This window comes from Sturnira hondurensis, unplaced genomic scaffold, assembly GCF_014824575.4.
Source record: "Sturnira hondurensis isolate 20B ecotype Veracruz unplaced genomic scaffold, ASM1482457v3 Scaffold0013994, whole genome shotgun sequence".
Lineage (NCBI taxonomy): Eukaryota > Metazoa > Chordata > Mammalia > Chiroptera > Phyllostomidae > Sturnira > Sturnira hondurensis.
The window spans coordinates 927,459-954,360 of record NW_028086625.1 but is presented as its reverse complement, the minus strand read 5'-3'; the positions used below and the strand labels follow the sequence as shown (position 1 = coordinate 954,360).

Sequence of the window (26,902 nt, the reverse complement as noted above, 5' to 3'; positions counted from 1 at the left end):
CGGAGTGACATCACTGGTGCGGCCATCTTCCTTCAGCGCCTGCGCCTGCGCTGCGGCAGCGTCGCGCTAGCTTTGGGCGGTGGGAGGGGGCCGCACATTGACTATTGGCGGACACGGGCCCCCGAACTCCAACCGAGTGTGCGTACACGCGACCCCTGCAACCCTGTAGGCTGCGGTGCCGGAGTTGGTTCCGAAGCGGAAGTATTTTCTTGGGGCTAGTTCTTGCAACGGTCTCCTTTGCAGAGAGCAGAAAATCTGTTGTTGAGAGAGAGAAAGCGAGGTTGAGGGGGCGAGTGCTAGGGGTGATGGACTGAGTGATGGGGAGTTCTGGGGTCTGAGTAAAGGGGGGTTTGTGGGAGTCATTGATGTAGGGGCTTGTGGGTTGAATGATAGGGGACCGAGAGGTCAGTGGAGATGGTGTTTGGGCTCAGTGGTGAGCAAAGTTATGGGACTAGTCGGGATTGAATGGGACTTATTAAACGTTGACTTTTACACATTTTTCCAGCACAGTGACCAGCGCTAAGGGTTCATAGCACCCTTTAGGCCCCTCCTCGGGTGTGCCCCCCTCTCCCTTTGCCCAAACCCCGAGGTAGGGGCCTGGTGTCAGTGTTCCAGCTGAAGTGAGTCTACACCTGAAGGCTTTCTTCTGGTTCCTTGGCAAGACGGCCCCAGTGAGGTGAGGAGAAGGAAGAAGGCATCTGAGAGCACTCACCTGCCTAAGGGCTTCACCCAGAGCCTGGGCGCTTGGGGGTGGGTATGGGGTAGGGCCTCTGTCTGTGGGGGATTAGCTAATGTCATGGAGTAATGTTTTAAACAGTTGTTTTCTTGGCGGCTAACAGATAGTTAAAACATTTAAATTCTAGGTTAATTAGAAAATAGAAGAAAAAATCAAAAGGAACTAACTTTATCCCTCTACATTTAAATGTCCCTTCTTATAAGAGGTATGCATTTTTAAACATTTAACATACAGTTTTTAAATGGGTTCCTGCAATTTTATAACCTACCTTTTCTCAGTTTACAAGTTTACTGTGTTTCAGCTTATAAACTTATAACATTTTAAAAACAATTTAGATATATGTACAGAAAAGTGCACAGATAGGTGAGTACAATGTGGTATAAACAGTTGTCAAGTTATAGTGTTGCACACCTCAAACTTATATAATGTAATAAATTAATGTTACCTTAATAAAAAGTACACACATGAGAGAGATGCAGTTCCATACAACATTATTTTTAATAGCTACAGAGCATTTAATTTCTTGTGTTTCCTTATCAGTCCTGTATTATGGGTCATATAGTATCATTCAAATTTGGCATTGTTAAAGTCAATGCTGAGCTGAAGGTACTTATAGAGAAATTATGATATGTTTTTTCACTAAGGAAAATACCTAGAAGTACAATTTCTGGGTCAGTATATAAGTGTAACATTTTGTTAAATGTTCACATGAGGAAAATAGGCAAGAATACACAGGTGGTTATTAAAACCACATGGTTGTCTGAACTCCCACAGAGTTTGGACAGAGTTTGTCCACAGAGTTGGACAACAGCCACACATCTGGCTGGTGTGAGGGACTTTGTAGGCGGATAATTCTGGACACTGGCAGCTTGATGGGGTTTCTCTTATGCGCTACATTTCTCCACTCTTCCAGCTCAGCCTTCACACATCTGCCTTTTCCTAAGAAGAGCAGGAAATGGCCAAAGCCCAGGTAAGACTTGTCTGTTCCTTCTTGTTTACCATGGATGTGATAAGCTACATAGGAATCTCTGACATAAAATGGGAAATTATTTGTAAATGAGCATCAGGATCAGGGAAAATGAGAGCAACAAGGCCCATGTAGACATGTGGAAGGCTTAGGGTCTGAAAGATACTAATGATGAGTTGCAAATTTGTCTTTGAGCCTCTGGCAGCCAGAAGGAAGGAAATGTAACCAGTAACCTGGCTCACCTTCCTCATAATAGAGAGAGTGCACCAAATCCTTAGGAAAGAAAAGTTTCCCTGCAATTGCCTTTCAAGGCATTTCTTTGCTGGGTGTTCCTGTGGAGGGTGGAATTGTCTGTAACTACAGCCCAGTGAAAAATGCAGTCCCTGGTTTCCTGCAGATATTTCTTACAGCATTACTCAGTGAGGCGGAGACCTAATGTCAAATGTAATTTGGAAATGAAATATTTTAGGGAACTGTGTGTCTTTCAAATGGTTTTCCTAAAGTAATTTTCTCAGTTGTAATTTTGATTCTCATTTGTCTAAGAGACAAAGTCCTGCAGACACCCATAGCCCACCACTTTTTTCCTTTCACTTTAATTAAAAATTTTTTTCAGCAAACAGTATAGAAATAGACTCAGATGCAGAGAAAAGACTGACAGCTATCAGAGGGAGGAAGGGGTTGGGGGCCTGGGTGAAAGGGTGAAGGGATTAAGCAACAACAACAACAAAACTCCTCATAGACACAGACAACAGCATGGTGATTACCAAAGGGGAAGGGGACTGGAGGCAGGTAGATGAGAGTATAGGGAGATTAAATGGTGATGGATGGAGACTTGACTTGGGGTGGTGAACACACAGTACAGTGTACAGATGATGTGTTGTAGAGTTGTATACTTGAAACCTGTATGACTTTATTAATCAATGTCACCCCAATAAATTCAATAAAAATGTTTATTTTTAAATTAGTGTATGGTAAAATTGATTTTGCTTTTGTCCAGGTCAATAAATGTTAACATGTATAAATTGGTGTAACTAATCTATAGAGTAGAGAATAGTTTCATCATGGCAAAAAAACCGTGTCATGCTTCCCTACCTGCAACCTCAGGCAACCACAGATCTGTTTTGTGTCACCATGGTTTTATCTTTTCCAAAATGTCATATAAATGGAATCGTATGGTATGTAACCCCTTAAAAATTAAATAATCTTTTAAGATAATTGATTGACATGCAATTGTAAAAATAATACAGAGAAGTCCCATGTATCCTTTACCCAGTTTCTCCCAATGTTAGCATCTCAAACTATAGTACAATGTCACAACTAGGATATTGACATTGATGTGGTCAAGAAACATTTCTGTCACTCTAAGGATCCCTTATGTTGCCCTTTTATAGCCACATCTACCCCTTTTCCACCCTCATCCCATTCCTAGGCTCTTAGCAATTATGGATCTGTTCTCCATTTCTAGAATTTGGTCATTTCAAGAAAGCGATATAAATGGAACCATATAGTATGTGCCCTTTTGAGACTGGATTTTTCCCCCACTTAGTGTAATTCTGTGGAGATTCAGCCGGGTTCTTGTGGGTCTGTAGCACTTCCCTTTTTTATTGCTGAGTGGTATTCTACTCTACAGATGTACCACAACTTACCTGTCTGCTCTCCTGTTGAAAGACATTTGAATTGTTTCCAGTTTTTGGCAATTATTAGTAGGGCTACTTTAAACATTCATAACAAGTTTTGGTGTGAATTTTGTTTTGTATGAAGTTTTTGTCCGTTTTAATTTCTCTACAGTATATATTGGATTGCTAGGTCATATGGTAAGCGTATGTTTAACTTCTTAAGAATCTGCCAAATTGTTTTCCAGAATGGTTGAATCATTTTTCATTTTCACCAGCAATTAATTAATTAATTAATCTTAAGCCCTCTTTTTAAAAAAAGACTATGTTTATTCATTTTTAAAGAGAGAGGAAGGGAGGGAGAAAGAGAGGGAGAGAAACATCAATACATTGAACATTTGTCTCTTACCCCCAACTGGGGAGCTGGCTGGCAATCCACGTATGTGCCCTGACTAGGAATTGAGCCTGAAACCTTTTGGTTTGCAGGCCGGCACTCAATTCACTGAGCCACACCAGCCAGGGCTTATCAGCAACTTATAAAAATTCCAATTGCTTCATATTTTTGCCAGCACTTGATATTATCAGTATTTTTAATTTTAGTCATTCTAGTTGCACAGTGGTATCTTATCATGGTTTTAATTTGCATTTCCCTAATGACTGATGATGTTGAATATCTTTATATATGCTTACTTACTTTTTGCATATCCTGTTTGGTGAAGTTTCTGTTCAGTGAAGCCTTCTGCCTATTTAAAAAAAATTACTTATTTATTTTTAGAGACGAGAAGGGAGGGAGAAAGAAGGGGAGAGAAACATCAGTGTGAGAGAGATGCAATGACCAGTTGCCTCTTGCACACCCCCAGCTGGGGACCTGGCCCACAAACCAGGCATGTGCCCTGACCAGGAGTCAAGCAACTTTTTGGTTTGCCAGCCAGTGCTCTGTCCACTGTACCACACTACCTAGGGCACTCTGCCTATTTTTAAATTAGATTTTCTTGCTATACATTTTTTTCATTAAAATTTTTTTTCAATCACTGTTTATGTTTCATATTATTTTGTATTAGTTTCAGGTGTACAGCATAGTAGTTAGACAATCATGCACTTTACAGAGTGTTCTCCCTGATATTTCCAGTACCAACTGGTGCCATACATAGTTATTTTGATATTGTTGACTATATTACTGTGCTGTACATTACATCCCCATAACTGTTTTGGAAGTACCAATCAGTACTTCTCAATCCCTTCACCTTCTTCAGTTTTGAGAGTTCTTTATATATTCTGTGTACAAGTGCTTTGTCAGATACGTGGTTTGTAAATATTTTCTCCAAGTGTGTGGGTTGTCTTTTCATTCCCTTAACAGTGTTCACAGAGCAAGAATTTTTTAATTTTGAAAATGTCCAATTTATAAATTATTTCCTTTATGCATTGTGCTATTGATGTCATGTCTAAGAACTCTTTGCTGAAGCCTAGGTCATGAAGATTTTTTCCTATTTTTTCTATAAGTTTTATAGTTTTAGGTTTTACATTTAGACCTATGATCCATTTTGCATCAATTTTTATCTAAGGCATGAAGATTAGGTGGAGGTTCATCGTTTTGCATATAGATTTCCATTTGTTCTAACCCCATTTGTTGAAAGGACCATTTTTCTCCACTGAATTGCTTTTACAGTTTTGTCAAATACCAATCGGCCATATTTGTAGGGTCTACTTCTAGACTAGATTCTGTTGTAGTGATCTATGTATCTATTGCTCTGCCAGGATCACACCATCTTTAGTAACTGCAGCTTTATATGAAGTCTTAAAATCAGGTAGTATGATATCTTCAACTTGATTCTGCTTTTCCAAAATTGTTTGGCTATTCTTGTTCCTTTGCCTTTGTCTTTCTATAAACATTTTAGAATAATCTTGTTATATATCTAACAATGATCTTGCTAAGATTTTTGTAGGAATTGAGTTACTCCTGTAGATCAGTGGGGAGAATTGATGTCTTTATTATGCTGTCTTCCAGTCAGTGAAGACAGTGTGTCTCTCCATTTTTTTAGATCTTTTGTGATTTATTTCATCAATATCTTATAATTTTTCCCTTTATTGAATTTGTTGGGGTAACACTGCTTAACAAAATTATGCAGGTTTAGGTACACAATTCTACAACGCATCATCTGTACACTCTATTGTGTGTTCTCCGCCCCAAGTCAAGTCTCTGTCCACCACCATTTATCCCTCTACACTTCTCCACCTACCCCCCCCACCTCCCTCCCTGAAATCGCCACACTGTTGTCCATGTCCATGAGTTCTTTCTTTTTTGCTCAATCCCTCTACCCCTCATCTAACCTCCCATGGCAGTTTTGTAATTTTCAATATATAGATCCTTTACATGTGTATTAGACTGTTTGGGCTGCCATACTAAAATGTTACAGAAATTTATTTTACTGTCCTGGAAGCTACAATTCCCAGGTCAGGGTGCCATCAGAGTTGAGTTCTGGTGAGACCTCTCTTCCTGCCTTGTTGACAGCTGCCTTCTCACTGTGTCCTCACATGGTCTTTCCTCTGTGCTTGTGCAGAGAGAGGGTGGGAACTCTGGTGTCTTTTCCTCTTCTTAAAGGGACACCAGTCGTATCAGATTAGGGCCCCACTCTTATGACCTATTTAACTTTAATTACCATCTTATAGGCCTTATCTTCAAATAAATTCACATTGGGGGGTTAGAGCCTCAGCATGTGAATTGGGGGGCACAGTTCAGTTCATAACACCATGTTTTGTTAGACCTATACATGTTTCATTCATTTCATTTTCTACTCTATTGTAAATTGTTTTGTTTTTAAAATTTCAGTTTCCAGTATTTATTGCCATTATATATAAACATGATTACTTTTGCCCTGGCTGATGTGGCTCAGTGGACTCGAGTGCTGGCCTGAGAACCAAAGGGTCGCCAGTTTGATTCCCAGTCAGGGCACATGCCTGGGTTGCAGGCCAGGTCCCCAGTGGGGGGGTGCGAGAGGCAACCACACATTGATGTTTCTCTCTGTCTCTCTTTCTCCCTCCTTCCCCCTCTCCCTAGATATAAATAAATAAAATCTTAAAAAAAAGAAATATGGTTGATTTTTGTTTGTTGACCTTTGCTGTGGTCTGAATGTTTGTGTTTCCCCAAAATCTACATGTTGGAATCCTAATGCCCAAGTTGATGGTGTCAAAAGGTGGGTCTTCCTCTTCTCCTTCATTTATTTACTTATATCAGTAATATGAAATTTTTATTTTTATGAGTTTTTATTATATTCCATGGATTATAATCCATTATTGTCATTGTTTATTTTTATGTTCAGTTATCCCTGAGTTGGCCAGTGGGAGCCCTTTTAAGTTGGCTTTGGTGACTTTTTGACACATCCCTAAAATTTTTGTATCACTTGTTTACTGTCTGATGCAGTAAGATGTCCTAACCCTCATCTTTTACTGTCCCTGACCCAGACCTGGAATCAGCCATTTGTCCAAGAAGCATTGGTTCCTATTAGTGGATAATAATATATAGAAACCAAGATCTGTATGTGAGGTATGCTCATCACTACTGGAGTGTCATTACATGTAGGCCCTTTCAGTAAATAGAGCTTTTTGTTTGTATGTGTCTATTTATATGTCTATGTATCTATGTGTATATATACACATGCACATGCACACACATACACATACATACCCACATACATACCTTGAATTCATACAACATCCTAGGAATCTTTTTATTTTCTCTAATTTTACAGTTGCATCTCTCTTTTCCAACACTGAAAGTACCTGCTCCTAGCATCGGTATATTGACTCATTTACTCAGGCTTGAAACACATAGAAAGTAGAATCAGAACTCCTGCACCAACACCCATGAAAAACCAACCTACTGAATACAGTACGTAATTTGTTTGTATGTCTTTCATACCAAGGATATATAATCAAAGTTCTCTGTTTAGAAGTTATTTGGATTGATTTTTCTTTTTCATTTTCTTTTCCCCATATCCAGTGTGTTCATGTTATTTATATGGCATACAGTTAAGTCCATACTTTTATATTCAGTTTTAGATTTTATTTTTCATTTTTGTGGATTTAATTTTCTTTATGTGTAAAAATGTTGACATATTTTGAAGAGATCAAACTATACAAAAATACATACATATAATTGTCACCTCTCCCCTGTACTTTCTACCCATTCTTTATTTTTTAATTGTTAAAAATATTTTATTTTATTCATTTTTAGAGAAAGGAAAAGGGAGGGAGAAAGGGAGAGAAACATTAATGCCTATGGTGCACCCCCAACTGGGAACCTGGCTCCCAGGCATGTGCCCTGACTGGGAATTGAACCAGCAACCTTTTGGTTCTCAGGCCGGTGCTCAATCCACTGAGCCACACTAGCCAGGGCTTTTCTACCCATCTTATTCCACCTTAGAGATAACCAATCTTGTTAGTTTCTGATTTATGCTTAAATGTTTCATTTTAAAATAAGCAGGTAGATGTATATTTTAAAAGGTTCCCTTTTTATATTACTCAAGAGATAATACAGCAGGTTCTTTAACATCATTTTGTTTAATGTTGTTCTGTTATAACATTGATGAGATGCTTGGGAAGAATTATAGTACATAGAGTCTTGGGTCTTTTTTGAGCACAAGTCTTATCCAGGACATGTATGTGGGCTTTCTAAATTTCCCTGTACATGGGTACTTTAAAAAATTTTTATTTTTCAATTACAGTTTACATTCAATATTATTTTGTATTAGTTCATGTGTACAGCATAGTGGTTAGACAATCATATACTTTACAAAGTGTTCCCCCCTGATATTTCAAGTATCCACCTAGCACTGTACATGGTTATTATAGTAGTATTGATTATATTCCCTCTGCTGTACCTTCCATCCCCAGGACTATTCTGTGACTACCAATTTGTAGTTCTTAATTCCTTTACCTTTTTCACCCAGCTCCCCCAAATCCCCTCCCCTCTGGCAACCATCAATCTGTTCTCTGTATCTATGAGTCTATTTCTAATCTGTTTATTCATTTATTTCACTCTTTAGATTCCACATATAAATGAAAGCATATGGCATTTGTCTTTGTCTTTGACTTATTTCACTTAACAGAATATCCTCTAGGTCCATCCATACTATTACAGATGGTAAGATTGCATTCCTTCTTATGGGTGCTTTTGAATAATGCAGTTTCCCAGAGAATCTCCCCGTAGCATTTCTTTTCAGGCCTTAGACAGTCTGCTGTATGTATGGACTGTAATCTTTTGTCCCAGGCATTTGTGGGTTGTTAGTTTGCCTTACAACCTTTTGGAGCAATACCAGCTGTTTTTCTGACCTGAGTTCTGAGTTAGGTGAAACAGAGGTTCAGTCCTTGCATCAGTACTTCTGGTAGTCCGCAGGCAGGTTTGAACAGACAGACACTAATTTGTGAATAAGGTCTCTCTGATCGCTCCAGAAACAAGGGTTCCACCCTGGGAACATGGGCTGCCTCTGCCACACATGGAAGGGGGTGGGCAAGAGCAAGTAAAAGTGCCATGAAATTTCCTCACCAAGTTTAAGTTGCCTTTTTCTTGTTTCCATGTTTGCTTGGTTGCTACAAACCTTTGACTGTTTTCCAGAGTTCTAATTAAGTTGGTTCTGACAGTTCTTGTTGTTTTTGATGTTTCTAGGGGGTTGAGAGCTCAGTGCTGCCTACTGTGTCATTTTGCTGATGTCATTGTGGGGTGATTTTCTTTTTTTTCTTTTTTTAAAGATTTTATTTATTTATCTTGAGAGGGGAAGGGAAGGAGAGAGGGAGAGAAATATAAATGTATGGTTGCCTCTCATGCGTCCACTGCCAGGAACCGGGAACCGGGAACTGGCCTGCAACCCACAACCCAGGCATGTGCCCTGACTGGGAATTGAACCATGATCCTGTGGTTCGCAGGCCCATGCTCAATCCACTGAGCTATACCAGCCAGGGCTGTGGGGTGATTTTCTTATCACCTGAAATATTTTCTCATTTCTATTACTTTTTTTAAGATTGTATTTATTTATTTTTAGAGAGGGGAAGGGAAGGAGAAAGGGAGAGAAACACCAATGTGTGGTTTCCTCTTGCACGCCCCATACTGGGGACCTGGCCCACAACCGAGGCATGTGCCCTGACTGAGAATTGAACAGCAACCCTTTGGTTCTCAGTCAAGCGCTCAATCCACAGAGCCACACCAGTCGGGGCTTATTTTCTATTAATTTTAAAGAAACTTTGAATTGATGTAGACTGCTTTTTATGTTTGTTTGAGGACTTTGTTGGAGGTTGGGGTGGTATTTGCATAATTTGTGGTTCAAGACCATCCTCTCTTTTTAAAAGTATCTTTTAAAAATACTTTATTTATTTTTAGAGAGAGGAGAAGGGAGGAAGAGAGGGAGAGAAACCTCGATATGAGAAACATCAATTGGACTTGTGGTCAAGAGGGTGGTATAGATAATTATGGCTTGCCTTGTCGCACAGCCACATCAGAATTACAACCACCACTCAGAACCATCAGAAATTGTGTTGAATGGAAGTCCAACAACTACAGAATTAAAGAAACCACATCCAACCAGATGGGTAGGAGGGGCAGTGACATGGAATAGGCTAGTCCCACATCCATGTGGGGTGGATAAAAATTTGAGAGGGATATCTTGGTAATGAGGAGTCCCAGCCCAACACCAGCCCCTCGCCACCCCGACCCAGTGTTCCAGTGCCAGGAAGATAAGTCCCAATAACTTGTGGCTGCGAAAATCAGCAGAGATTGAATCAGTGGAAGAAAATTCTAAAGTCCCAAGCAGTTTCTCTTAACCCATACATGGTCTTACTCAGACATACTCCCTCTGAGCTCCATCACTGGGGTAGCAGCTTGAAAGGCACTGGTTGCATACAGGGAGAAACTGAAGTGTCTGGCATCAAGTCAAGAGCTGGAGGACAGCTTTCTCCCTGACAGAAAGGTGGGCAGAGGCCATTGTCCCTTTTCTGAACTCTCCCTCTAGAGACCCACAGAGCTGGCAGCCTGGTACCATATGTGAGACTCCATCAACTGGGCTAACACTGTTTGCCCCACCCTGCAAACCCACAGAGACTCTGTCCTACCCAACATATGGGCCTACCCATGCTTCTTTTCCATATGAGTGACTAGTCTTGGCTCATGCTTTACAACTTTCTAAATATTCTCAAGCAAGCAATAGCTAGTCTCAGTGAGCCTCCAGCTCCTGTACCTCTTGCTAAGTAGTGCCAGGCCTGGCACTAGCAGTAGCCAGCCTAGATTCACAGCTTGGTTCACCTGGGAACCTCTCAGCCCAGCATAAATAGCAGTTATCTCAGATTGCTTTATGACTTTGACAGGGTGGCCTTGGGTAAAACACAGGTAGAGGCTGGCTTCGGGCCATACCACCTGGGAAATCCCAGAGCCTGTACACCCAGTGGAAAGCTACATACCATGTTGGAGCACCTCCACCCTACCCCTGAACAACTGATCCTCCAAAGAGGGCAGCGGTTGGTGGTCAGTGGCCATAGCCAGTCTTTGGAGCTGACTGGCCTGGGTAAATCCCTGCCATTGGCTTGCCAACAGCAGTCCAGGCTCATCTACAAGAGGAAGGTATACTCAACCCTCACAGACAGTGCATCTCGACTATCCAGCTTGGATGATAAGGGAGGCTGTGCCACTGGACTCTACAGGACACCTACTACATTAGGCCATGCTACCAAGACAGGGAGTCATAGCAGCTCTATCTAATACATAGAAACAAACAGAGAGGCTGCCGGAATGAGGAGACAAAGAAAAATGGCCCAAATGAAGGAACAGATGAAAACCAGAAAAAGAACTAAACAAAATGGAAATAAGCAGTCTATCAGATGAAGAGTTCAAAATGCTTGTTATATAAGGATGCTCAAGGAAATTAGTGAGGACCTCATCAGCATAAAAAAGATCCAGTCAGAAATGAAAGATACACTAATTAAACAATTTACAGGGAAATAACAGTAGAGTGGATGAAGCTGAGAATTAAATAAATGATTTGGAACATAAAGAAGCAAAAACAGCCAATCAGAACAATAAAAAGAAAAAAGAATCCAAAAAAGGAAGATAGTGTAAGCAGCCTCTGGGACAACTTGAGTGTTCCAACATTCATGTCATAGGAGCGCCAGAAGAAGAGAAAGAGCAAGAAATTGGAATTGTATTTGAAAAAAATAATGAAAGGAAACTTTCTATTTGGTGAAGGAAATAGACATGCAAATCCGGGAAGCACAGAGTCCAAAACAAGGCGGATGCAAAGAGGCCAACTCCAAGACACATCATAATTAAAATGCTAAATGTTAACCCTGGTTGGTGTGGCTCAGTGGGTTGATTGCTGGCCGGCAACTCAGAGGGTTGCCAGTTCAATTCCCAGTCAGGGCACATGCCTGGGTTGCAGGCCAGGTCCCCAGTAGGGGGTGTGTGAGAGGCAACCACACATTGGTGTTTCTCTCCTTCTCTTTCTCCCTCTCTATAAATAAACAAATAAATAAATAAAATCTTAAAAAAATAAAATGGTAAGAGTTAAAGAGAGAATCTTAAAAGTAGCAAGAGAAAAAGCAGTGAAGTTACCTACAGGGGAATTCCCATAAGACTGTCAGCTGATTTCTCAAGAGAAACTTTGCAGGCTAGAAGGGATTGGCAAGAAATATTCAAAGTCATGAAAAGCAGGGATCTACAGTCAAGATTGCGCTGCCTAGCAAAACTACCATTTAGAATTGAAGGGCAAATAAAGATCTTCCCAGACAAAAAATTAACGGCGTTCATCATCACCAAGCCATCATTATATGAAATACTAAAGGGACTTAAGAAAAAGAAGGTAAAAACTATGAACATGAAAATGACAATAAATACATATCTCTCAGCAATTGAATCTAAAAAACAAACTAAGCAAACTAGAAGAACGAAGACAGAGTCATGGATACAGAGAGTGTTTTGATGGTTGCCAAATAAGAGGGGTGTTTGGGGGAATGGGTGAAGAGGTGAGGGGATTAAGAAGTACAAATAAGTAGTTACAACAGCCATGGGGTTATAAAGTACAGTATAGGAAATGGAATAGTCAGAGAGCTTGCACATGACCTATGAACATGAATAATTGTGTGGGGATTGCCTGAGGGAGTGGGGGCTGCTGGGTGGAAGGATGCAAAGGGGGGAAAGCTATAATAGCATAATCAATAAGATAGGATTAAAAAAAGAAATATGAATTGGTTGCCTCTCTACATGCTCTGACTGGGGACTGAACCTGCAACCTAGGCATATCATCTCACTGGGAATGGAACCAGCGGCCTTTGGCTTTGAGGATGATGCCCAACCAAACCAACTGAGCCACACCACTCAGGGCAAGACCATCCTCTTTTGTCAGTGAGGCATAGTGCAGTCTACTTAATGGATGACTTCCTTTTGGCACTGTGGAGATTCACTGACTGATGTGTGTGCTCTGACTTGTTTTCTTTTTGTTTCTTTTTTTTTTCATTATTTTTCTTTCTTTCTTTTTCATTCTTTGTCTCCTCTGACTCTAAATTTCCCTGTAGATTTCCCCTTTACTACCCAGTCTCCAAATGGTTCTTTCTCATTCCTTTTTACCCTCTGATCCCTCAGAGGTGATTTTTTTTTTGTGACTGCCACCTTTTGTCCCTCACACCATTCCTGTAGTTGGTGCTCTGATATATTTGGCTAGTTTTTCAGTGTTTTCATACTTATGGTAAATGTCCCCCTTTGAAGCATGATTTCAGCTCATGCTTAGGTGCTCTGCTCCCCCTTCTGTTCTCTTGAACTCTTTTCAGACTCTTCTACATTCCAGAAAGGCTTATGACAGTAGTTTGAAAGCCAGCTCAGTGGTAATTTGGTATTTGTTTTTTACTTACAGGTATTTAGAAGTTTATATGAGTCTCAATTTTTTATTGTAAGTTATACTGAAGGTATAGATTATGTGTGGTTTTACTTGTTCTTCATGTTAATCTGCATAGTTTTTTGGAGGATGTGTGGAGAGATTTGGAGTTACATAGATGCAATTATTCTAGATTACCTGGATGCTCTTTACATTTTTTTAATTAAAAAAATTAAGGTATAGCCCTGGCTGGTGTGGCTCAGTGGATTGAGTGCGGGCCTGCGTACCACACGATTGCGGTTCGATTCCCAGTCAGGGCACATGCCTGGGTTGCAGGCCAGTTCCCAGCAGGGGACTCAACGAGAGGCAACCATACATTGATATTTCTCTCTCCTTCCTTTCCCCTCTAAAAATAAATAAATAAAATCTTAAAAAAATTAAGGTATAATTTGTATATAGTAAAACAGACCCTCTTTAGCGTATATATAGTCCTGAAAATTTTTTTAAAAGATTTTTATTTATTTATTTTTGGACAGAGGAGAAGGGAAGGAGAAAGAGAGAGAGAAACATCAGTGTGTGGTTGCCTCTCACGTGCATCAGTGTGTGATTGCCTCTTGTGTGCCCCTCTACTGGGGACCTGGTCCACAACCCAGGCATACGCCCTGGCTGGGAATCGGACTTGCAACCCTTTGGTTCGCAGTCTGGTACCCAATCCACTGAGCCACACCAGCCAGGGATGTAGTTCTACAAATTTTGACAAACTCGTGCAGTATGTAACTGCCACCATAATGAAGACAGAGATCAGTTCTTTCACCTCCCAGTGTTTTCCCTTTGTAGTAATCACTGATACATTTTTCGGTCTCTATAGTTTTGCCTTTCCCATAATGTTATTCAAATAGAATCATAGTATGTAGTTTTGAGTCTGACTTCCTTCACTGAGCATAATACATTTGAGGTTCATCCATGTTGTTGCATGTATCATTAGTTCTTTCATTTTTATTGCTGAGTAGTATTACATTGTATGGATTTCAGTTTGTGTATTCATTCACTCGTTGAAAGACATTTGGGCTGTTTGCAATTTGAGTGATTACAAATAGTCTCTAGTATAGTTCCAAGTATAAATATTCATGTATAAGTTTTGGGGTTTACATAAATTTTCATTCAACTTGAGTACATATACCTGTGAGTACGATTGCTTGGGTCATATGGGAATCCATGCTTAACTTCATGAGAAACCAGAAAACTGTTTTCCAAAGTGGCTGTGCCATTTTGCATTACTACCTATGACATATGAGAGTTTCAGTTCCACATCCTCACCAGCACTTGGTATTTTCAAGTATTTTTTTCCATTCTCATAGGTGTGTAGTGGTATCCCATTGTGGTTTTAATTTGTAGTTTACTCATGTCTAATGATGGTAAGTATCTTTGTACGTGCTTGTCATTTGTGTCTCTTCTTTGGTGAAGTATCCCTTGTTTGCCCTTTTATGTTCTAGCTTTGAGAGTTCTTTATATATTCTGAATATGTAACTTCTTTGCCAGATACATGATTTTTCCTATTGTGTAGCTTTTTATTCTCTTAACAGTGTCTTTTGAATCTTGGTGTCACATCTAAGAAATTATTCCACCAACCTAAGGTTAAAAAGATTTTCTTACATATTTTCTTCTAGGAATTGTATAGGTTTAGATTTTACATTTAGGTCTGTAATCCATTTTGAATTAATTTTTATATATGTTGGGGGTATGGATTGAAGTTCTTCTCTTTTTTTTTTTGCGTGTGGATATCCAAATACTGCAGTGCCACTTGTTGAAGTGGGAATTTCCATGTTCCATTGAATTGCCTTTGCACTTTTGTTGCAAGTAATTTTAAGTATAAAGATATAAAATAAATTGAGTTACACACAAAGTACATTGTATAAGTTTTCAGCTTGGTGAATTATCATGAAGTGAACACACTGTATAACCACTCCATAGGTAAGATTAGAACAAAATCAGAACCTCTGAATCAATCCCCACTCATGCTCTTTCCCAATCAATACCACTCCCAAAGGTAACCACTCTCTTGACTTCTAACATTATGGATTGGCCTTGCCTGTTCTCTTTATGACATATACATAGAATCATGCAGTATGTACTCTTTCTTAAAAATATTTTATTTATTTATCTTTAGAGGGGAAGGGAAGGAGAGAGGGAGAGAAGTATCAGTGTATGGTTGCCTCTCGTGTGTTCCCTGCTGGGAACCAGCCTGCAACCCAGGCATGTGCCCTGACTGGGAATCAAACCGTGATACTCTGGTTCGCAGGCCAGCGCTCAATCCACTGAGCTACACCAGCCAGGGCTACAATATGTACTCTTTGATGTCTGGATTCTTTTACTCAGCAGTATGTCTGTGAGATTCATTTGTGTTGTCTCTACAGTTGTGGTTCATTCATTTGCATTCCCGTACAGTATTCCACGGAAAGACTGGGTCACAACTTACCCATTGTATTGTTGAGGGACATTTTGATTTTTCTCCACAATTTAGTATTAGAAATAATGCTGCAGTGAACATCCCTGTCCTTGTTTTCTAGAGCCTTGTGCATGATTTTCTCTAGGGTGTGTACCTTTGAAGAGAATCACTGGATCATAGTGTATAGAAATCACTAACTTTAGTAAATAATGCCAAACTGTTGCCTCAAACAACTATGCCAGTTTACATTCCTACTAAATGTATGTGAAAGTTCTCATAGCAAACCAATCTTATGGTATTTTAGTCTGTTTAATTGTAATCTTTCTGGTGGGTGCATAGTGGTGTCTCATTGCAGCTTAAATTTTTACTTACCTGAGTGCTAATGGGATTGAGTACATTGGTTATCTGAGTGCTAATGAGGTCAAGTACATTTTCTCATGTTCATAGGTCATTTGTTTTTTCTTTTTTAGTGAAGTGCCTATTTACATCTCTTGTCTGTTGTTTATGTCGTTTGTATGATCCTTACTGATTTATAGAGGTTATTTAATATGTTCCAGATAAGATCCATTTATCACATATGAATGTTGTGGACAGTTTCTCCATCTGTAGCTTACTTTTTAATCTTTATTATATTTTTCCATTACCGTTTAGCCCCCTTATACCCTTCTCCCTTCAGCAATCACCACAGTGTTGTCCATTTTCATGAGTCCCTTTTTCTTTTAGCTCAATCCCTCCACCCCCAACCTCCCCACACTCCTAGCTGTCAGCCTGCTCTCAATGTTGTACTTTAAATCTTGTACCATTTATAAGTCTTTTAAGAGTTAATGCTTTTCATGTCTTGTTTTAGAAGCGTTTCCCTATCCCAAGTCTGTGAAAACACTTCCCTACATTGTTTTTTTTAAGATTTTATTTATTTATCTTTAGAGGGGAAGGGAAGGAGATAGGGAGAGAAATATCAATGTATGGTTGCCTCTCATGTGTCCCCTGCTGGGAACTGGCCTGCAACCCAGGCATGTGCCCTAACTGGGAATCGAACTGCGATTGTCTGGTTCGCAGGCCTGCGCTCAATCCACTGAGCTACACCAGCCAGGGCCTTATATTGTTTTCTAGACACTTTATTGTGTTACCTTTCACATTCCATTTACAATTCACCTGTAGCTTATTTTTGTGTATGGTGAGTGTTAGAGGTTATATGTTATTTTCCCTCATATAGATATCCAGTAATCCATCCACATTTATTTGAAAACATCATCCTCTTCCCACTGCTTTTAAGGCCAACTTCGTCATCACTCAGGTGTCCATACATATTAGATTCTCTTTTTATTTCTGTTGGACTATTTGTCTAGCCTTGTCCTAATAACACATTATCTTGCATGTTCTATTATTTGATGGAATGGCTTTTCTACCATGATTTGTGATTTTCCCACAAAGTAGGTCACTAACTTGATATAAAGTAGGTATCCTGTATTAAGTCATCATCATGAATTTGGAACCCAATTAGAAGTTTCCCTAAATTCCATCCCATCACCCAGTGCTCAGCAGTTTATAATAAAAGGAATATGCAATTACAGGGACTCGTGACATTTGAGGATGTGGCTGTGGATTTCACTCAGGAGGAGTGGCAGTACCTAAACCCTCCACAGAGGACCCTGTACAGGGGCGTGATGCTGGAGACCTACAGAAACCTGGTCTCTGTGGGTAAGAATGACTTCCTCAGGTAATTTTGCTGTTTATGATTACTGTGCCCAGTAGAGATCCTTTAATTCTTCAATTTCAGAAACTTGTAAAGTCTCTGAACTGTTTGAAGAGTGAACTGCAGGGATCTAAGTTTTCCCCTCTTTCCCCTTTGCTCCCTTGACAAGGTGTTTGTGAACTAAAAGCCCGGGTGAAATGATTTGACTTATTAACCATTGCATCAAGTGACAGGTCCCTGGTGCTGCCCCAAACTCCACCTTCCTCTTTCTTAGAGGCTCTGAAGACCAAGGAGGTGTTGCTGTCATTTCTCATTAGCAGGGCAGAAAGCTACCAAACCAGACCTCATCCTCAAATTGGAAGTAGAAGAGCTGTACCTTGCAGAAGATAAAATCCCAATTTGGAGCTGTCGAGGTAAGTGGGATTCACCCAGGCTATGGGGACATGAGGTCCCAACTGCTTAGTCAAAGATGAGGACCTCTGAAAGGGCTTTTGGGAATACCTGGGGAAAGATTATTGCCCTTTGATGTTGTTTGAGGAGAGGGACGTGAACATCTAGACATAAGACTGACTGCCTTCCCCTGGGAAGGCCCAGAGCCATCATACCTCTTTCTTTAATTGGTGCTCACCCACAAATTTCTGCACAACTCCCTTCCCCATATGTGTGTCTTGTATATGCCAATTCCCAGCCGCCAAGCCTTGCCACTTCTCCCATTCTTATTTCTCACTGCCTTATCTAAAACCAGGCACACATTAGCCACAGGTCAAAGCTAATGCTTCAATTCCAGATTGAATTGCCTGATTCCATTCAGCTTAGATATTCCTATCTAAAACATTTTGATTATCTCATTTTAAAACGAGCTTTATGGAGAGATAATTCACATACCATAAAATTTACTCTTTTGGGGCATACAGATTCAGTGATTTTTAGTATATTCACAGAGTTGTGCGGCCATCACTACTACCTGATTTTAGAATATTATCACCCCAAAAAGAAACCTCTATCTCTTAATCAGCCATTCTCCATTCCCTGCCCCCATCCCCTGGCAACTGCTAAGCTTTCTGTCTCTATGGTGTTGCCTATTCTGGTTTCTTTCACTTCTTGGCATGTTTTCAGGGGTCATCCATCCATATTGTAATATGTTTCAGTACTTCATCTATAGAAGAAAGATAATCCATTGTATGGATATATCACATTTTGTTTTTCATTTGCCCATGGACATTTAAGTTGTTTCTACTTTAATGATTGTATTAATGTAGAAGTTTCTGTGGTAATGTGTTTTCATTTCTTTAGAGTACATACATAGGAGTGAAATTGTTCAACAATGTGATAACTGTGTGTTTAACATTTTGTGGAACTGCCAAACTGTGTAAATATCCTGTTCCTCAAACATTTTTATTCAGTGGTTTTAACATTCCATGATGATTCTTGCCTGAATCAATTATGACTGAGTTGGTTGAAAAATAATGAATTTTTTATTATTCCTTCTACATTTGTAAGTTGGCACTCTTCTGTAAAGAACTTTTCCCTTACCCTCATCTCCATTAATTAAGTAATTAATTTTAGTGTCACTAGAGACTCATGGATTCCTATTTTTAATGTATTATAATCCATTACTTTATACTCTCATTCATTTTGATGTTCAAATTTTTCTCCCATCCAAGTACTAACCAGGCCCGACCCTGCTTAGCTTCTGAGATCAGAGGAGATTGGGCGCGTTCAGGGTGGTATGGCCGTAGACAAATTTTTCTCAATTTGACTAATAAGAGTCCCTTCAGGCTGGCTCCACTCTCTTCTTATGTGTCTCCATCATTCCTTGAGCACTTTCTAGCACAAAAATACATTCCAGGATCACCTTGTCTTGTCCTCATTTCAGACCTGTAATGAGTAACTTCTCCAAGGATCTCTGGTTCCATTTAGTGGGGAATAGTATATAAAAATCAGCATCTAGGTGCTGGGTGTGCTCATTGCTACTCAGATTCTTGTCTAAATATCTACAGATGATTCCCTCCATCTGCCTTTTCCCCCTTGTATTTATTTTTTAAGGAACTCAGCCATTTGTCCTTTAGTTTCTCACATTTTGGATTTTGCTGTTAAGTACCCCATAGTGGTATTTAACATATTCGGCTTTCACAGCAGTATTGTTAGTATTGTTCTGAGGCTGCTGAATGTATATAGGGGGTTGAATCGGAATCATGTGAAGTAATCAGGTCAATGCCATTGAGAATCAAGACTTTTCAGTATGGTTGTTAGGAAGTAAAGATGAGAAGATAGTGATTTTTAGGGAACCCTTTTATATTCAATTTTGCTGTCTGATTATATAAAATTTACAAATATTAAAGAACAAAAACTCAACTGAATAACTTGGAAGATATATTGGCACTATAAAACCATTCATGAGCCCTAGCTGGTGTAGCTCAGTGGATTGGGCGTGAGCCTGTGAACCAAAGGATCGAGGTTTGATTTTCAGTCAGGGCACATGCCTGGGTTGCAGGCCAGTTCCCAGCGGGAGATGCACAAGAGGCAACCACACATTGATGTTTCTCTCCCTCTTTCCTTCCCTTCTCCTCTAAAGATAAGTAAATAAAATCTTTTAAAAGACCCCCAAAACACACAAAAAATTCATGAATTGGGGAGCATTCCCATCTAGCAGATAGAAGGACGCTTAAGGAGATGTACAATATAGATTTTCATGGGCAGAAGGAGAGTGAGAGAAGGAGGTTTAAAAGGTTGCATTATTTCAAAGAAAAAAAAGGTGTATTATTTCAGACAAGATCACCTTCCCTTAGGGGAAGGCAGGGGATTTTATCAGTTAGGATTACCTCATTTGTGTTGATCAGGAAATTCTAGAATGGTTTTAAAATTCCACTCCTGGGAGAGGCTGAAACTGCAGTTATTAAGCCTTGGTGGGGTTTATCGCAAGTGACTCCATTTTGGGTGTGTTTTTTCTTTTTAACATAAATATTTGCTTGAATCCAAAGTCAAATCTAGAAAACAGGTATATTCAAAGAAATCTAGCTCCTTTCCCTCTTCATCCCACTGTCTTCTTTCCTTCTCTCTATAGGTTAACACTACCATCAGATGTAACCATTTATTAAAATTCAGAAGTTTATTCTTCCATTGTTTTTTACAAGATGAGCCTATATAAATAAATATTTTTATATTTTTCCCTGTTTAGAAAAATGTTAGCCTACTATGCCCAGTTTTATTAACCTTATTTTCAGTTGATATTTAAGAACATGTTAAATCCAGGATCCAGCAGAAGTAACACCTGCTTGAGTGTGTTTGGTAGGGTAATAATATAGGTGTAATAATTTATAGGTTTAATTTGAACATTTTACCTAAAAGGTCATATGGTGTGCTTGAATGTGATATTGTTATGTTATAGAATTACATACTTATGATTTTGCAATAAAAGGGTGGTATTTGTGCTGGACCCTGTATATTGAGATATTACTTATTTTTATAGTAATATAGTGGCTCTTAATTGTAAAAGTAGTAGTTATAGTAGTAGTAGTAGTAGTAATAGTAGTTGTTGTAGTATAGTCATTGTTCTAGTCAACATTTAAAAGCACTTCCTGTGGGTCATGCATATTCTGTTATAAGTAATTTAATCATATCAACAAACATTGAGTGGGCACTGTTATAATTCCTGTTTTTTTAAGGTGGGAAAGTAAGATACAAATAGATTAACTTGCCTAAGTTCACAGAGCAAGTAAAGGGCTAAGGAAGGATTTGATACCAGGCTAGAGAGCCTGTAAGCCTAGCCACATATGCTCTGCTGCTTCTTACCACCCAAGGAGGTTCAGACTCAGTAGATCTTTGGTGGACTTGTGTCCCATCAAATTTATTTTGTAAAAGTTCTTTGTGTGATTCTAATGTTCACTACTGGTTAAGAACTAGTGGTTAGCAATCCGAAGAAAGGATGTCCCAGGAAGAAAAAACACAGCTGCATGATTCATTTTAAAGTTCAGTATTATCATGTTATTCTTATTAAATCTAAGTGGTGATACGAGGAGTTTAGTTATAGTGACTCTTCTTTCAACCTGTCTGTATGTTTGAAAATTTTCATATACAATTTTAGGAAAAGGTGAGAAGAAAAACTTCAAAATGATAAAATTAAGTACTATATGTGCAAAAGGTATTTACTATATTTTACTGACTTCAAGCTACCATTGGATTTTTTTTCTTTTTCATTTTTTAAACATTTTTTATTGTTGTTCAAGTACAATTGTCTTTATTTTCCCCATACCACTCCCCACCATTCCAGCCATTTCCACTTCCCACCCTTGATCCTACCCCCATTTGGTTTTGTCCATGTGTCCTTTATAGATGTTCCTGGAAACCATGCCCTCTTTTCCCCCCATTATCCACTCCCCTCTCCCCTCTGGTTACTGTCAGTTTGTTCTTAATTTCAATGTCTCTGGTTATATTTTGCTTGCTTGTTTATTTTGTTGATTAGGTTCCACTTATAGGTGAGATCATATGGTATTTGTCTTCTACTGCCTGGCTTATTTCATGTAGGATAATACTCTCCAGTTCTATCCATGTTGTCACAAAGGGTAGGAGCTCCTTCTTTCTTTCTGCTGCATAGTATTCCATGGTGTAAATGTACCATTGTTTTTTGATTCATTCATTTACTGATGGGCACTTGGGTTTCTTCCAGCACTTGGCTATTGTAAATTATGCTGCTATGAACATTGGGGTACATAGGTTCTTTTGGATTGGTGTTTCAGGGTTCTTAGGATATAATCCAAGCAGTGGAGTTGCCAGGTCAAAAGGAAGTTCCATTTTTAGTTTTCTGAGGAAATTTCATACTGTTTTCCTCAGGGGATACACCAGTCTGCAATCCCACGAACAGTTCCCTAGGGTTCCCTTTTCTCCACATCCTCTCCAACATTTGTTGTTTGTTGATTTGCCTCTGATGGCCATTCTGACTGGTGTGAAGTGGTATCTAATTGTGGTTTTAATTTGCATCTCTCTGATGGCTAGTGATGTTGGGTGTCCTTTCATATGTCTCTGGGCCCTCTGTATGCCCTCCTTGGAGAAGTGTCTCTTCAAGTCCTTTGCCCATTTTTTAATTGGATTATTTGTCTTCCTGGAGTGGAGTCATATGAGTTTCTTTATATATTTTGGAGCTCAAACCCTTGTGTGAGGTATCATTGGCAAATATGTTTTTCCATAGGGTTGGTTCTCTTTTCATTTTAATACTGTTTTCTTTAGCTGTGCCGAAGCTTTTTATTTTGATGAGATCCCATTTGTTTATTCTTTCCTTTATGTCCCTTGCTCTAGGGGATACATTGGTGAAAATATTGCTGCATGGAATATCTGAGATTTCCCTGTCTATGTTCTCCTCTAGGACTTTAATGGTGTCATGACTTATATTTGTCTTTTATCCACCTTGAATTTATTTTTGTGTATGATGTAAGGTGGAGATCGAGTTTCATTTTTTTTTGCATATAACTGTCCAGATCTCTCAACACCATTTGTTGAAGAGGCTGTTTTTACTCCATTTTATGCTTCTGTACCTTTGTTGAATATTAATTGACCAAAAAGAGTTGTTTTTTTAAAAATATATTTTTAAGGATTTTATTTATTTATCTTTAGAGAGGAAGGGAAGGAGAGAGGTAGAGAAATACCAGTGTATGGTTGCCTCTTGTGTGTCCCATGCTGGGAACTAGCTTGCAGTCCAGGCATGTACCCTGACTGGGAATTGTACTATGATCCTTTGGTTCACAGGCCTATGCTCAATCCACTGAGCTACACCAGCCAGGGCCAAGAGTTGGGTTTAATTCTGGGCTCTTTAATCTATTCCATTGGTCTATGTGTCTGTTCTTATGCCAGTACCAGACTGTTTTGATTACAGTGGACTTGTAATACAGTTTGATATCAGGTATTGTGATCCCTCCTACTTTGTTCTTCTTTCTGAAATTTGCTGTGGTTATTCGGGGTCGTTTGTGGTTTCATATAAACTTTGGAAATGTCTGTTCTGTATCTGTGAAATATGTCATTGATATTTTAATAGGGATTGTGTTGAATGTATAAATTGCTTTGGTAGTATAAACATTTTGATGATGTTAATTCTTCCAATCCATGATCATGGTACATGCTTCCATTTGTTTGTGTCTTCCTTAATTTCTTTCTTCAGTGTTGTGTAGTACAGTTCTTTTACCTCCTTGGTTGGGTTTATTTCAAATTACTTTATTTTTCTTGTTGCTATATCAAATGGGTTTTTTTCCTGATTTCTGTTTCTGATATTTCATTGTTGTTGTACAAAAATCCCTTTGATTTCTGAAAATAGTATTGGATTTTAAGACATACCACTAAGAAGGAATTTTTAATATGTCATTGATTGTAAAGTGCATGTGGGTTCAGAAATGTTAAAATGTGGAATAATATTCATCTTGTGATTGACGAAATATGGTATATTAAAGGCAAGGCTTTGCAATTTGAACTGTCTGAATGGGTGGTACAGGTGAAAAAGTACTTTAGAAGTTCATAAAAATTAAAGTTACAGAGGTAAGTTTTTTAAAGACAACTTCTTAAAAGTTATCTAGAATGTGAATATAACAAAATATGGAGGACTAGGCTCTGTGGGTGATGGAACGTGAGGAAGAGTTTGGAGGTAACAATAGAACTAGCTTTTAGGAGAAATAGTCTAGACAGGAGTAGAAGGTAGTATTGAAGAACTATGAAAGCAAAGGTGAATCCGGGGCAAAGATCTTTAGGTTTTCTTTGTTTTTGGTAAGGTTAATTATTCTAAATCTTTCATTTACTGAGAATGTGAATTTGGTATTGTTGTATAAGTAGTTGTATAAATAGTATAAGTTAGGTACAGATAAGGGTTCACATGGTACATGAAGTTTAAGGGTCATAAGGTCACCAGAGTAGATGGAAATCAGAGATGATGCAAACATAGTGATAAAGACTTAGTTGTAAAGGTAAGATTAAGTTTTCTTGGTAACAAAAAGACTAGTAGGTGGGAGTTTAGTAAAAGAACAGAATTTGATGGTCAAGCTTCTCTCTCCAGGAACTCTGATAAAATGAGATAATAGTAACACCTTTCATGTGGCAGTGCATTTCTACAGAAGAACCATTGCATAATGTCAAAGTATAAAAATGGGTTTACTCTACTTCTTTCTAGAAGAAGCCTGCCAAGTTGATGAACAGATTGGGAGACAGCACCAGGATGACGAAGATAAATGTCTGTTGATGCAAATTGGATTCCCTGACAAGAAAATAATTACCACCAAGAGTGAACATCACTATAATGAATTTGGAAACACACTTTATGTGAGTGCAAACCTTGCTACTTCAATACAAAGACCCCATAAACATGAGCCATTTGGAAATAATATGGTAGACAATTTAGACTTATTTAGTAGAAGCTCTTTAGTAAAGAAACATGATAATGGATGTACAAAATTATTATTCCATACTGAGTATGAGAAAACAACTCCTGGAGTGAAAACTTATGGATATAAAGAGTGTGGGAAGACCCTCAGGAGAAAGAAAGGTCTTAGTCTACATCAGAGAATTAAAAATGGAGAGAAACCTTTTGAGTGTACTGCATGTAGGAAAACTTTCAGCAAGAAGTCACACCTCATTGTGCATTGGAGAACTCATACAGGAGAGAAACCCTTTGGATGTACTGAATGTGGAAAAGCCTTCAGCCAGAAATCTCAACTCATTATACACCTGAGAACTCATACAGGAGAACGACCTTTTGAATGTCCAGAATGTGGAAAAGCCTTCAGAGAAAAGTCAACTGTCATCATACATTACAGGACTCATACAGGAGAGAAACCTTATGAATGTAATGAATGTGGAAAAGCCTTCACTCAGAAGTCAAACCTCATTGTCCACCAGAAAACCCACACAGGAGAGAAAACTTATGAATGCACTAAATGTGGGGAATCTTTCATACAAAAGCTGGACCTGATTATACATCATAGTACTCATACAGGAAAGAAACCCCACGAATGTAATGAGTGTAAGAAAACTTTCAGTGATAAGTCAACTCTCGTTATACATCAGAGAACTCATACAGGAGAGAAACCCCATAAATGTACTGAATGTGGGAAGTCTTTCAATGAGAAGTCAACTCTCATTGTGCATCACAGAACTCATACAGGAGAGAAACCCTATGAATGTGATGTATGTGGGAAAACCTTCACCCAAAAGTCAAATCTTGGTGTACATCAGAGAACTCATTCTGGAGAGAAACCATTTGAATGTAATGAATGTGAGAAAGCGTTCTCTCAGAAATCCTATCTCATGCTACACCAGAGAGGTCATACAGGAGAGAAACCCTACGAATGCAATGAGTGTGAAAAAGCATTTTCCCAGAAATCATATCTCATTATACATCAAAGAACTCATACAGAAGAAAAACCCTATAAGTGTAATGAATGTGGCAAAGCCTTCAGAGAAAAGTCAAAGCTCATTATACATCAAAGAATTCACACAGGAGAGAAACCCTATGAGTGTCCTGTATGTTGGAAAGCTTTTAGCCAAAAATCACAGCTCATAATACATCAGCGAACCCACACAGGAGAGAAACCGTATGCATGCACTGAATGTGGCAAAGCCTTTAGAGAAAAGTCAACATTCACTGTACACCAAAGAACTCATACTGGAGAGAAACCCTACAAGTGTACAGAATGTGGGAAAGCCTTTACCCAAAAATCAAACCTTATTGTACATCAGAGAACACATACAGGAAAGAAAACCCATGGGAAAGGCCATACTCGGAAGTCAAAGCTCATTGCACATTAGAGAGTAAATCAATAGTGTCTGTTATGTTTCCTAAAACAAAGTTTTGTTAGTTAACATTTTTAAAGTATGTTCTGACTTCTGGTTTAAATACAGGAAATAAAGTCAGCCTTTAAAAAAAAATCTCAGTTTTCACCTAAAAGCTGTAAGGAGAAAAAGAAGCAGAAGTGTACTCTCTGTTACTGACAAAATTAGCTGAAACCCTGATGAGAGGGTTGCCACTGGCATATGTGGGAGATCTCAGAGGAGATAGAATGCTCGAGGCTGCAGGTATGAGACAGTACTGATAAGGACTCTTAGCTGAGGTTCAGGATACACCCTGAGTACAGCACAATATACTGCAACAGCAGTAAACCAGAGCATGGGTAGCTGGGAGGTAGAATGTTTCCTATACCCATTTGGGGTCTGAAGAGTGACAGGTAGGGGCCTTGTCAAGGAATTGCTCAAACCATATTTAGCAGAAACTAGTCTGTGCTAACCAGAGGAACAATCGATGGTGCATGGGCCAAAAGAAGGGAGTGTTCCTTGTGATGAACCCTACAGCTACCCCTGTTTACTGACTCCAGAGAAGTAAGTATGAAAGAACCACCAAATGGGAAAAAATTCCAGTTGTAAGAAAATTTCCAAACTGCTTTAAATGAGGCCCTGACTTCATTTCCCAAGAGAATCTCCAGCATACATCAACTCCAGGAAAAACTGTTATTCAAAGAGGAATGATTCCACAGTAATCAAAACCAGAAATGTACTTGGGTTTTCAGCAGTCCCACTTCTAGGAATGCATATACTCATGCATGTATAAAATTAACACACAGAGGTATTCACTGATG

At 39.0% G+C, this 26,902-nt stretch overlaps 1 protein-coding gene across 9 annotated transcripts; it reads left to right on the top strand.

Annotated features, from left to right (window-relative positions):
• Window positions 1-19: 19 nt before the first annotated feature.
• Window positions 20-26,902, top strand: ZNF182 (zinc finger protein 182). Of its 9 annotated transcripts, XM_037062396.1 has the most exons (7): window positions 20-676; window positions 864-941; window positions 1,650-1,706; window positions 14,520-14,576; window positions 17,179-17,305; window positions 17,618-17,713; window positions 24,445-26,902. In XM_037062396.1, exons 4-7 carry the CDS (start codon window positions 14,571-14,573, stop codon window positions 26,076-26,078), a joined length of 1,863 nt encoding a protein of 620 aa, XP_036918291.1. In that variant the 5' UTR covers window positions 20-676; window positions 864-941; window positions 1,650-1,706; window positions 14,520-14,570; the 3' UTR covers window positions 26,079-26,902. The 9 variants fall into 9 exon arrangements, with proteins under 9 accessions (XP_036918291.1, XP_036918289.1, XP_036918288.1 ...); XM_037062394.1 differs by lacking the exons at window positions 864-941; window positions 14,520-14,576 and having other exon boundaries at window positions 20-138; window positions 511-676; XM_037062393.1 differs by lacking the exons at window positions 864-941; window positions 14,520-14,576 and having other exon boundaries at window positions 20-138; window positions 506-676.

Bases quoted from the DNA above. Each gene is read 5' to 3' on its own strand.
- ZNF182 (XM_037062394.1), top strand. The intron at 17,306-17,617 runs GTAAGAATGACT...ATTTCTCATTAG, and splicing joins CAGAAACCTGGTCTCTGTGG to CAGGGCAGAAAGCTACCAAA. The intron at 17,714-24,444 runs GTAAGTGGGATT...ACTTCTTTCTAG, and splicing joins CCCAATTTGGAGCTGTCGAG to AAGAAGCCTGCCAAGTTGAT.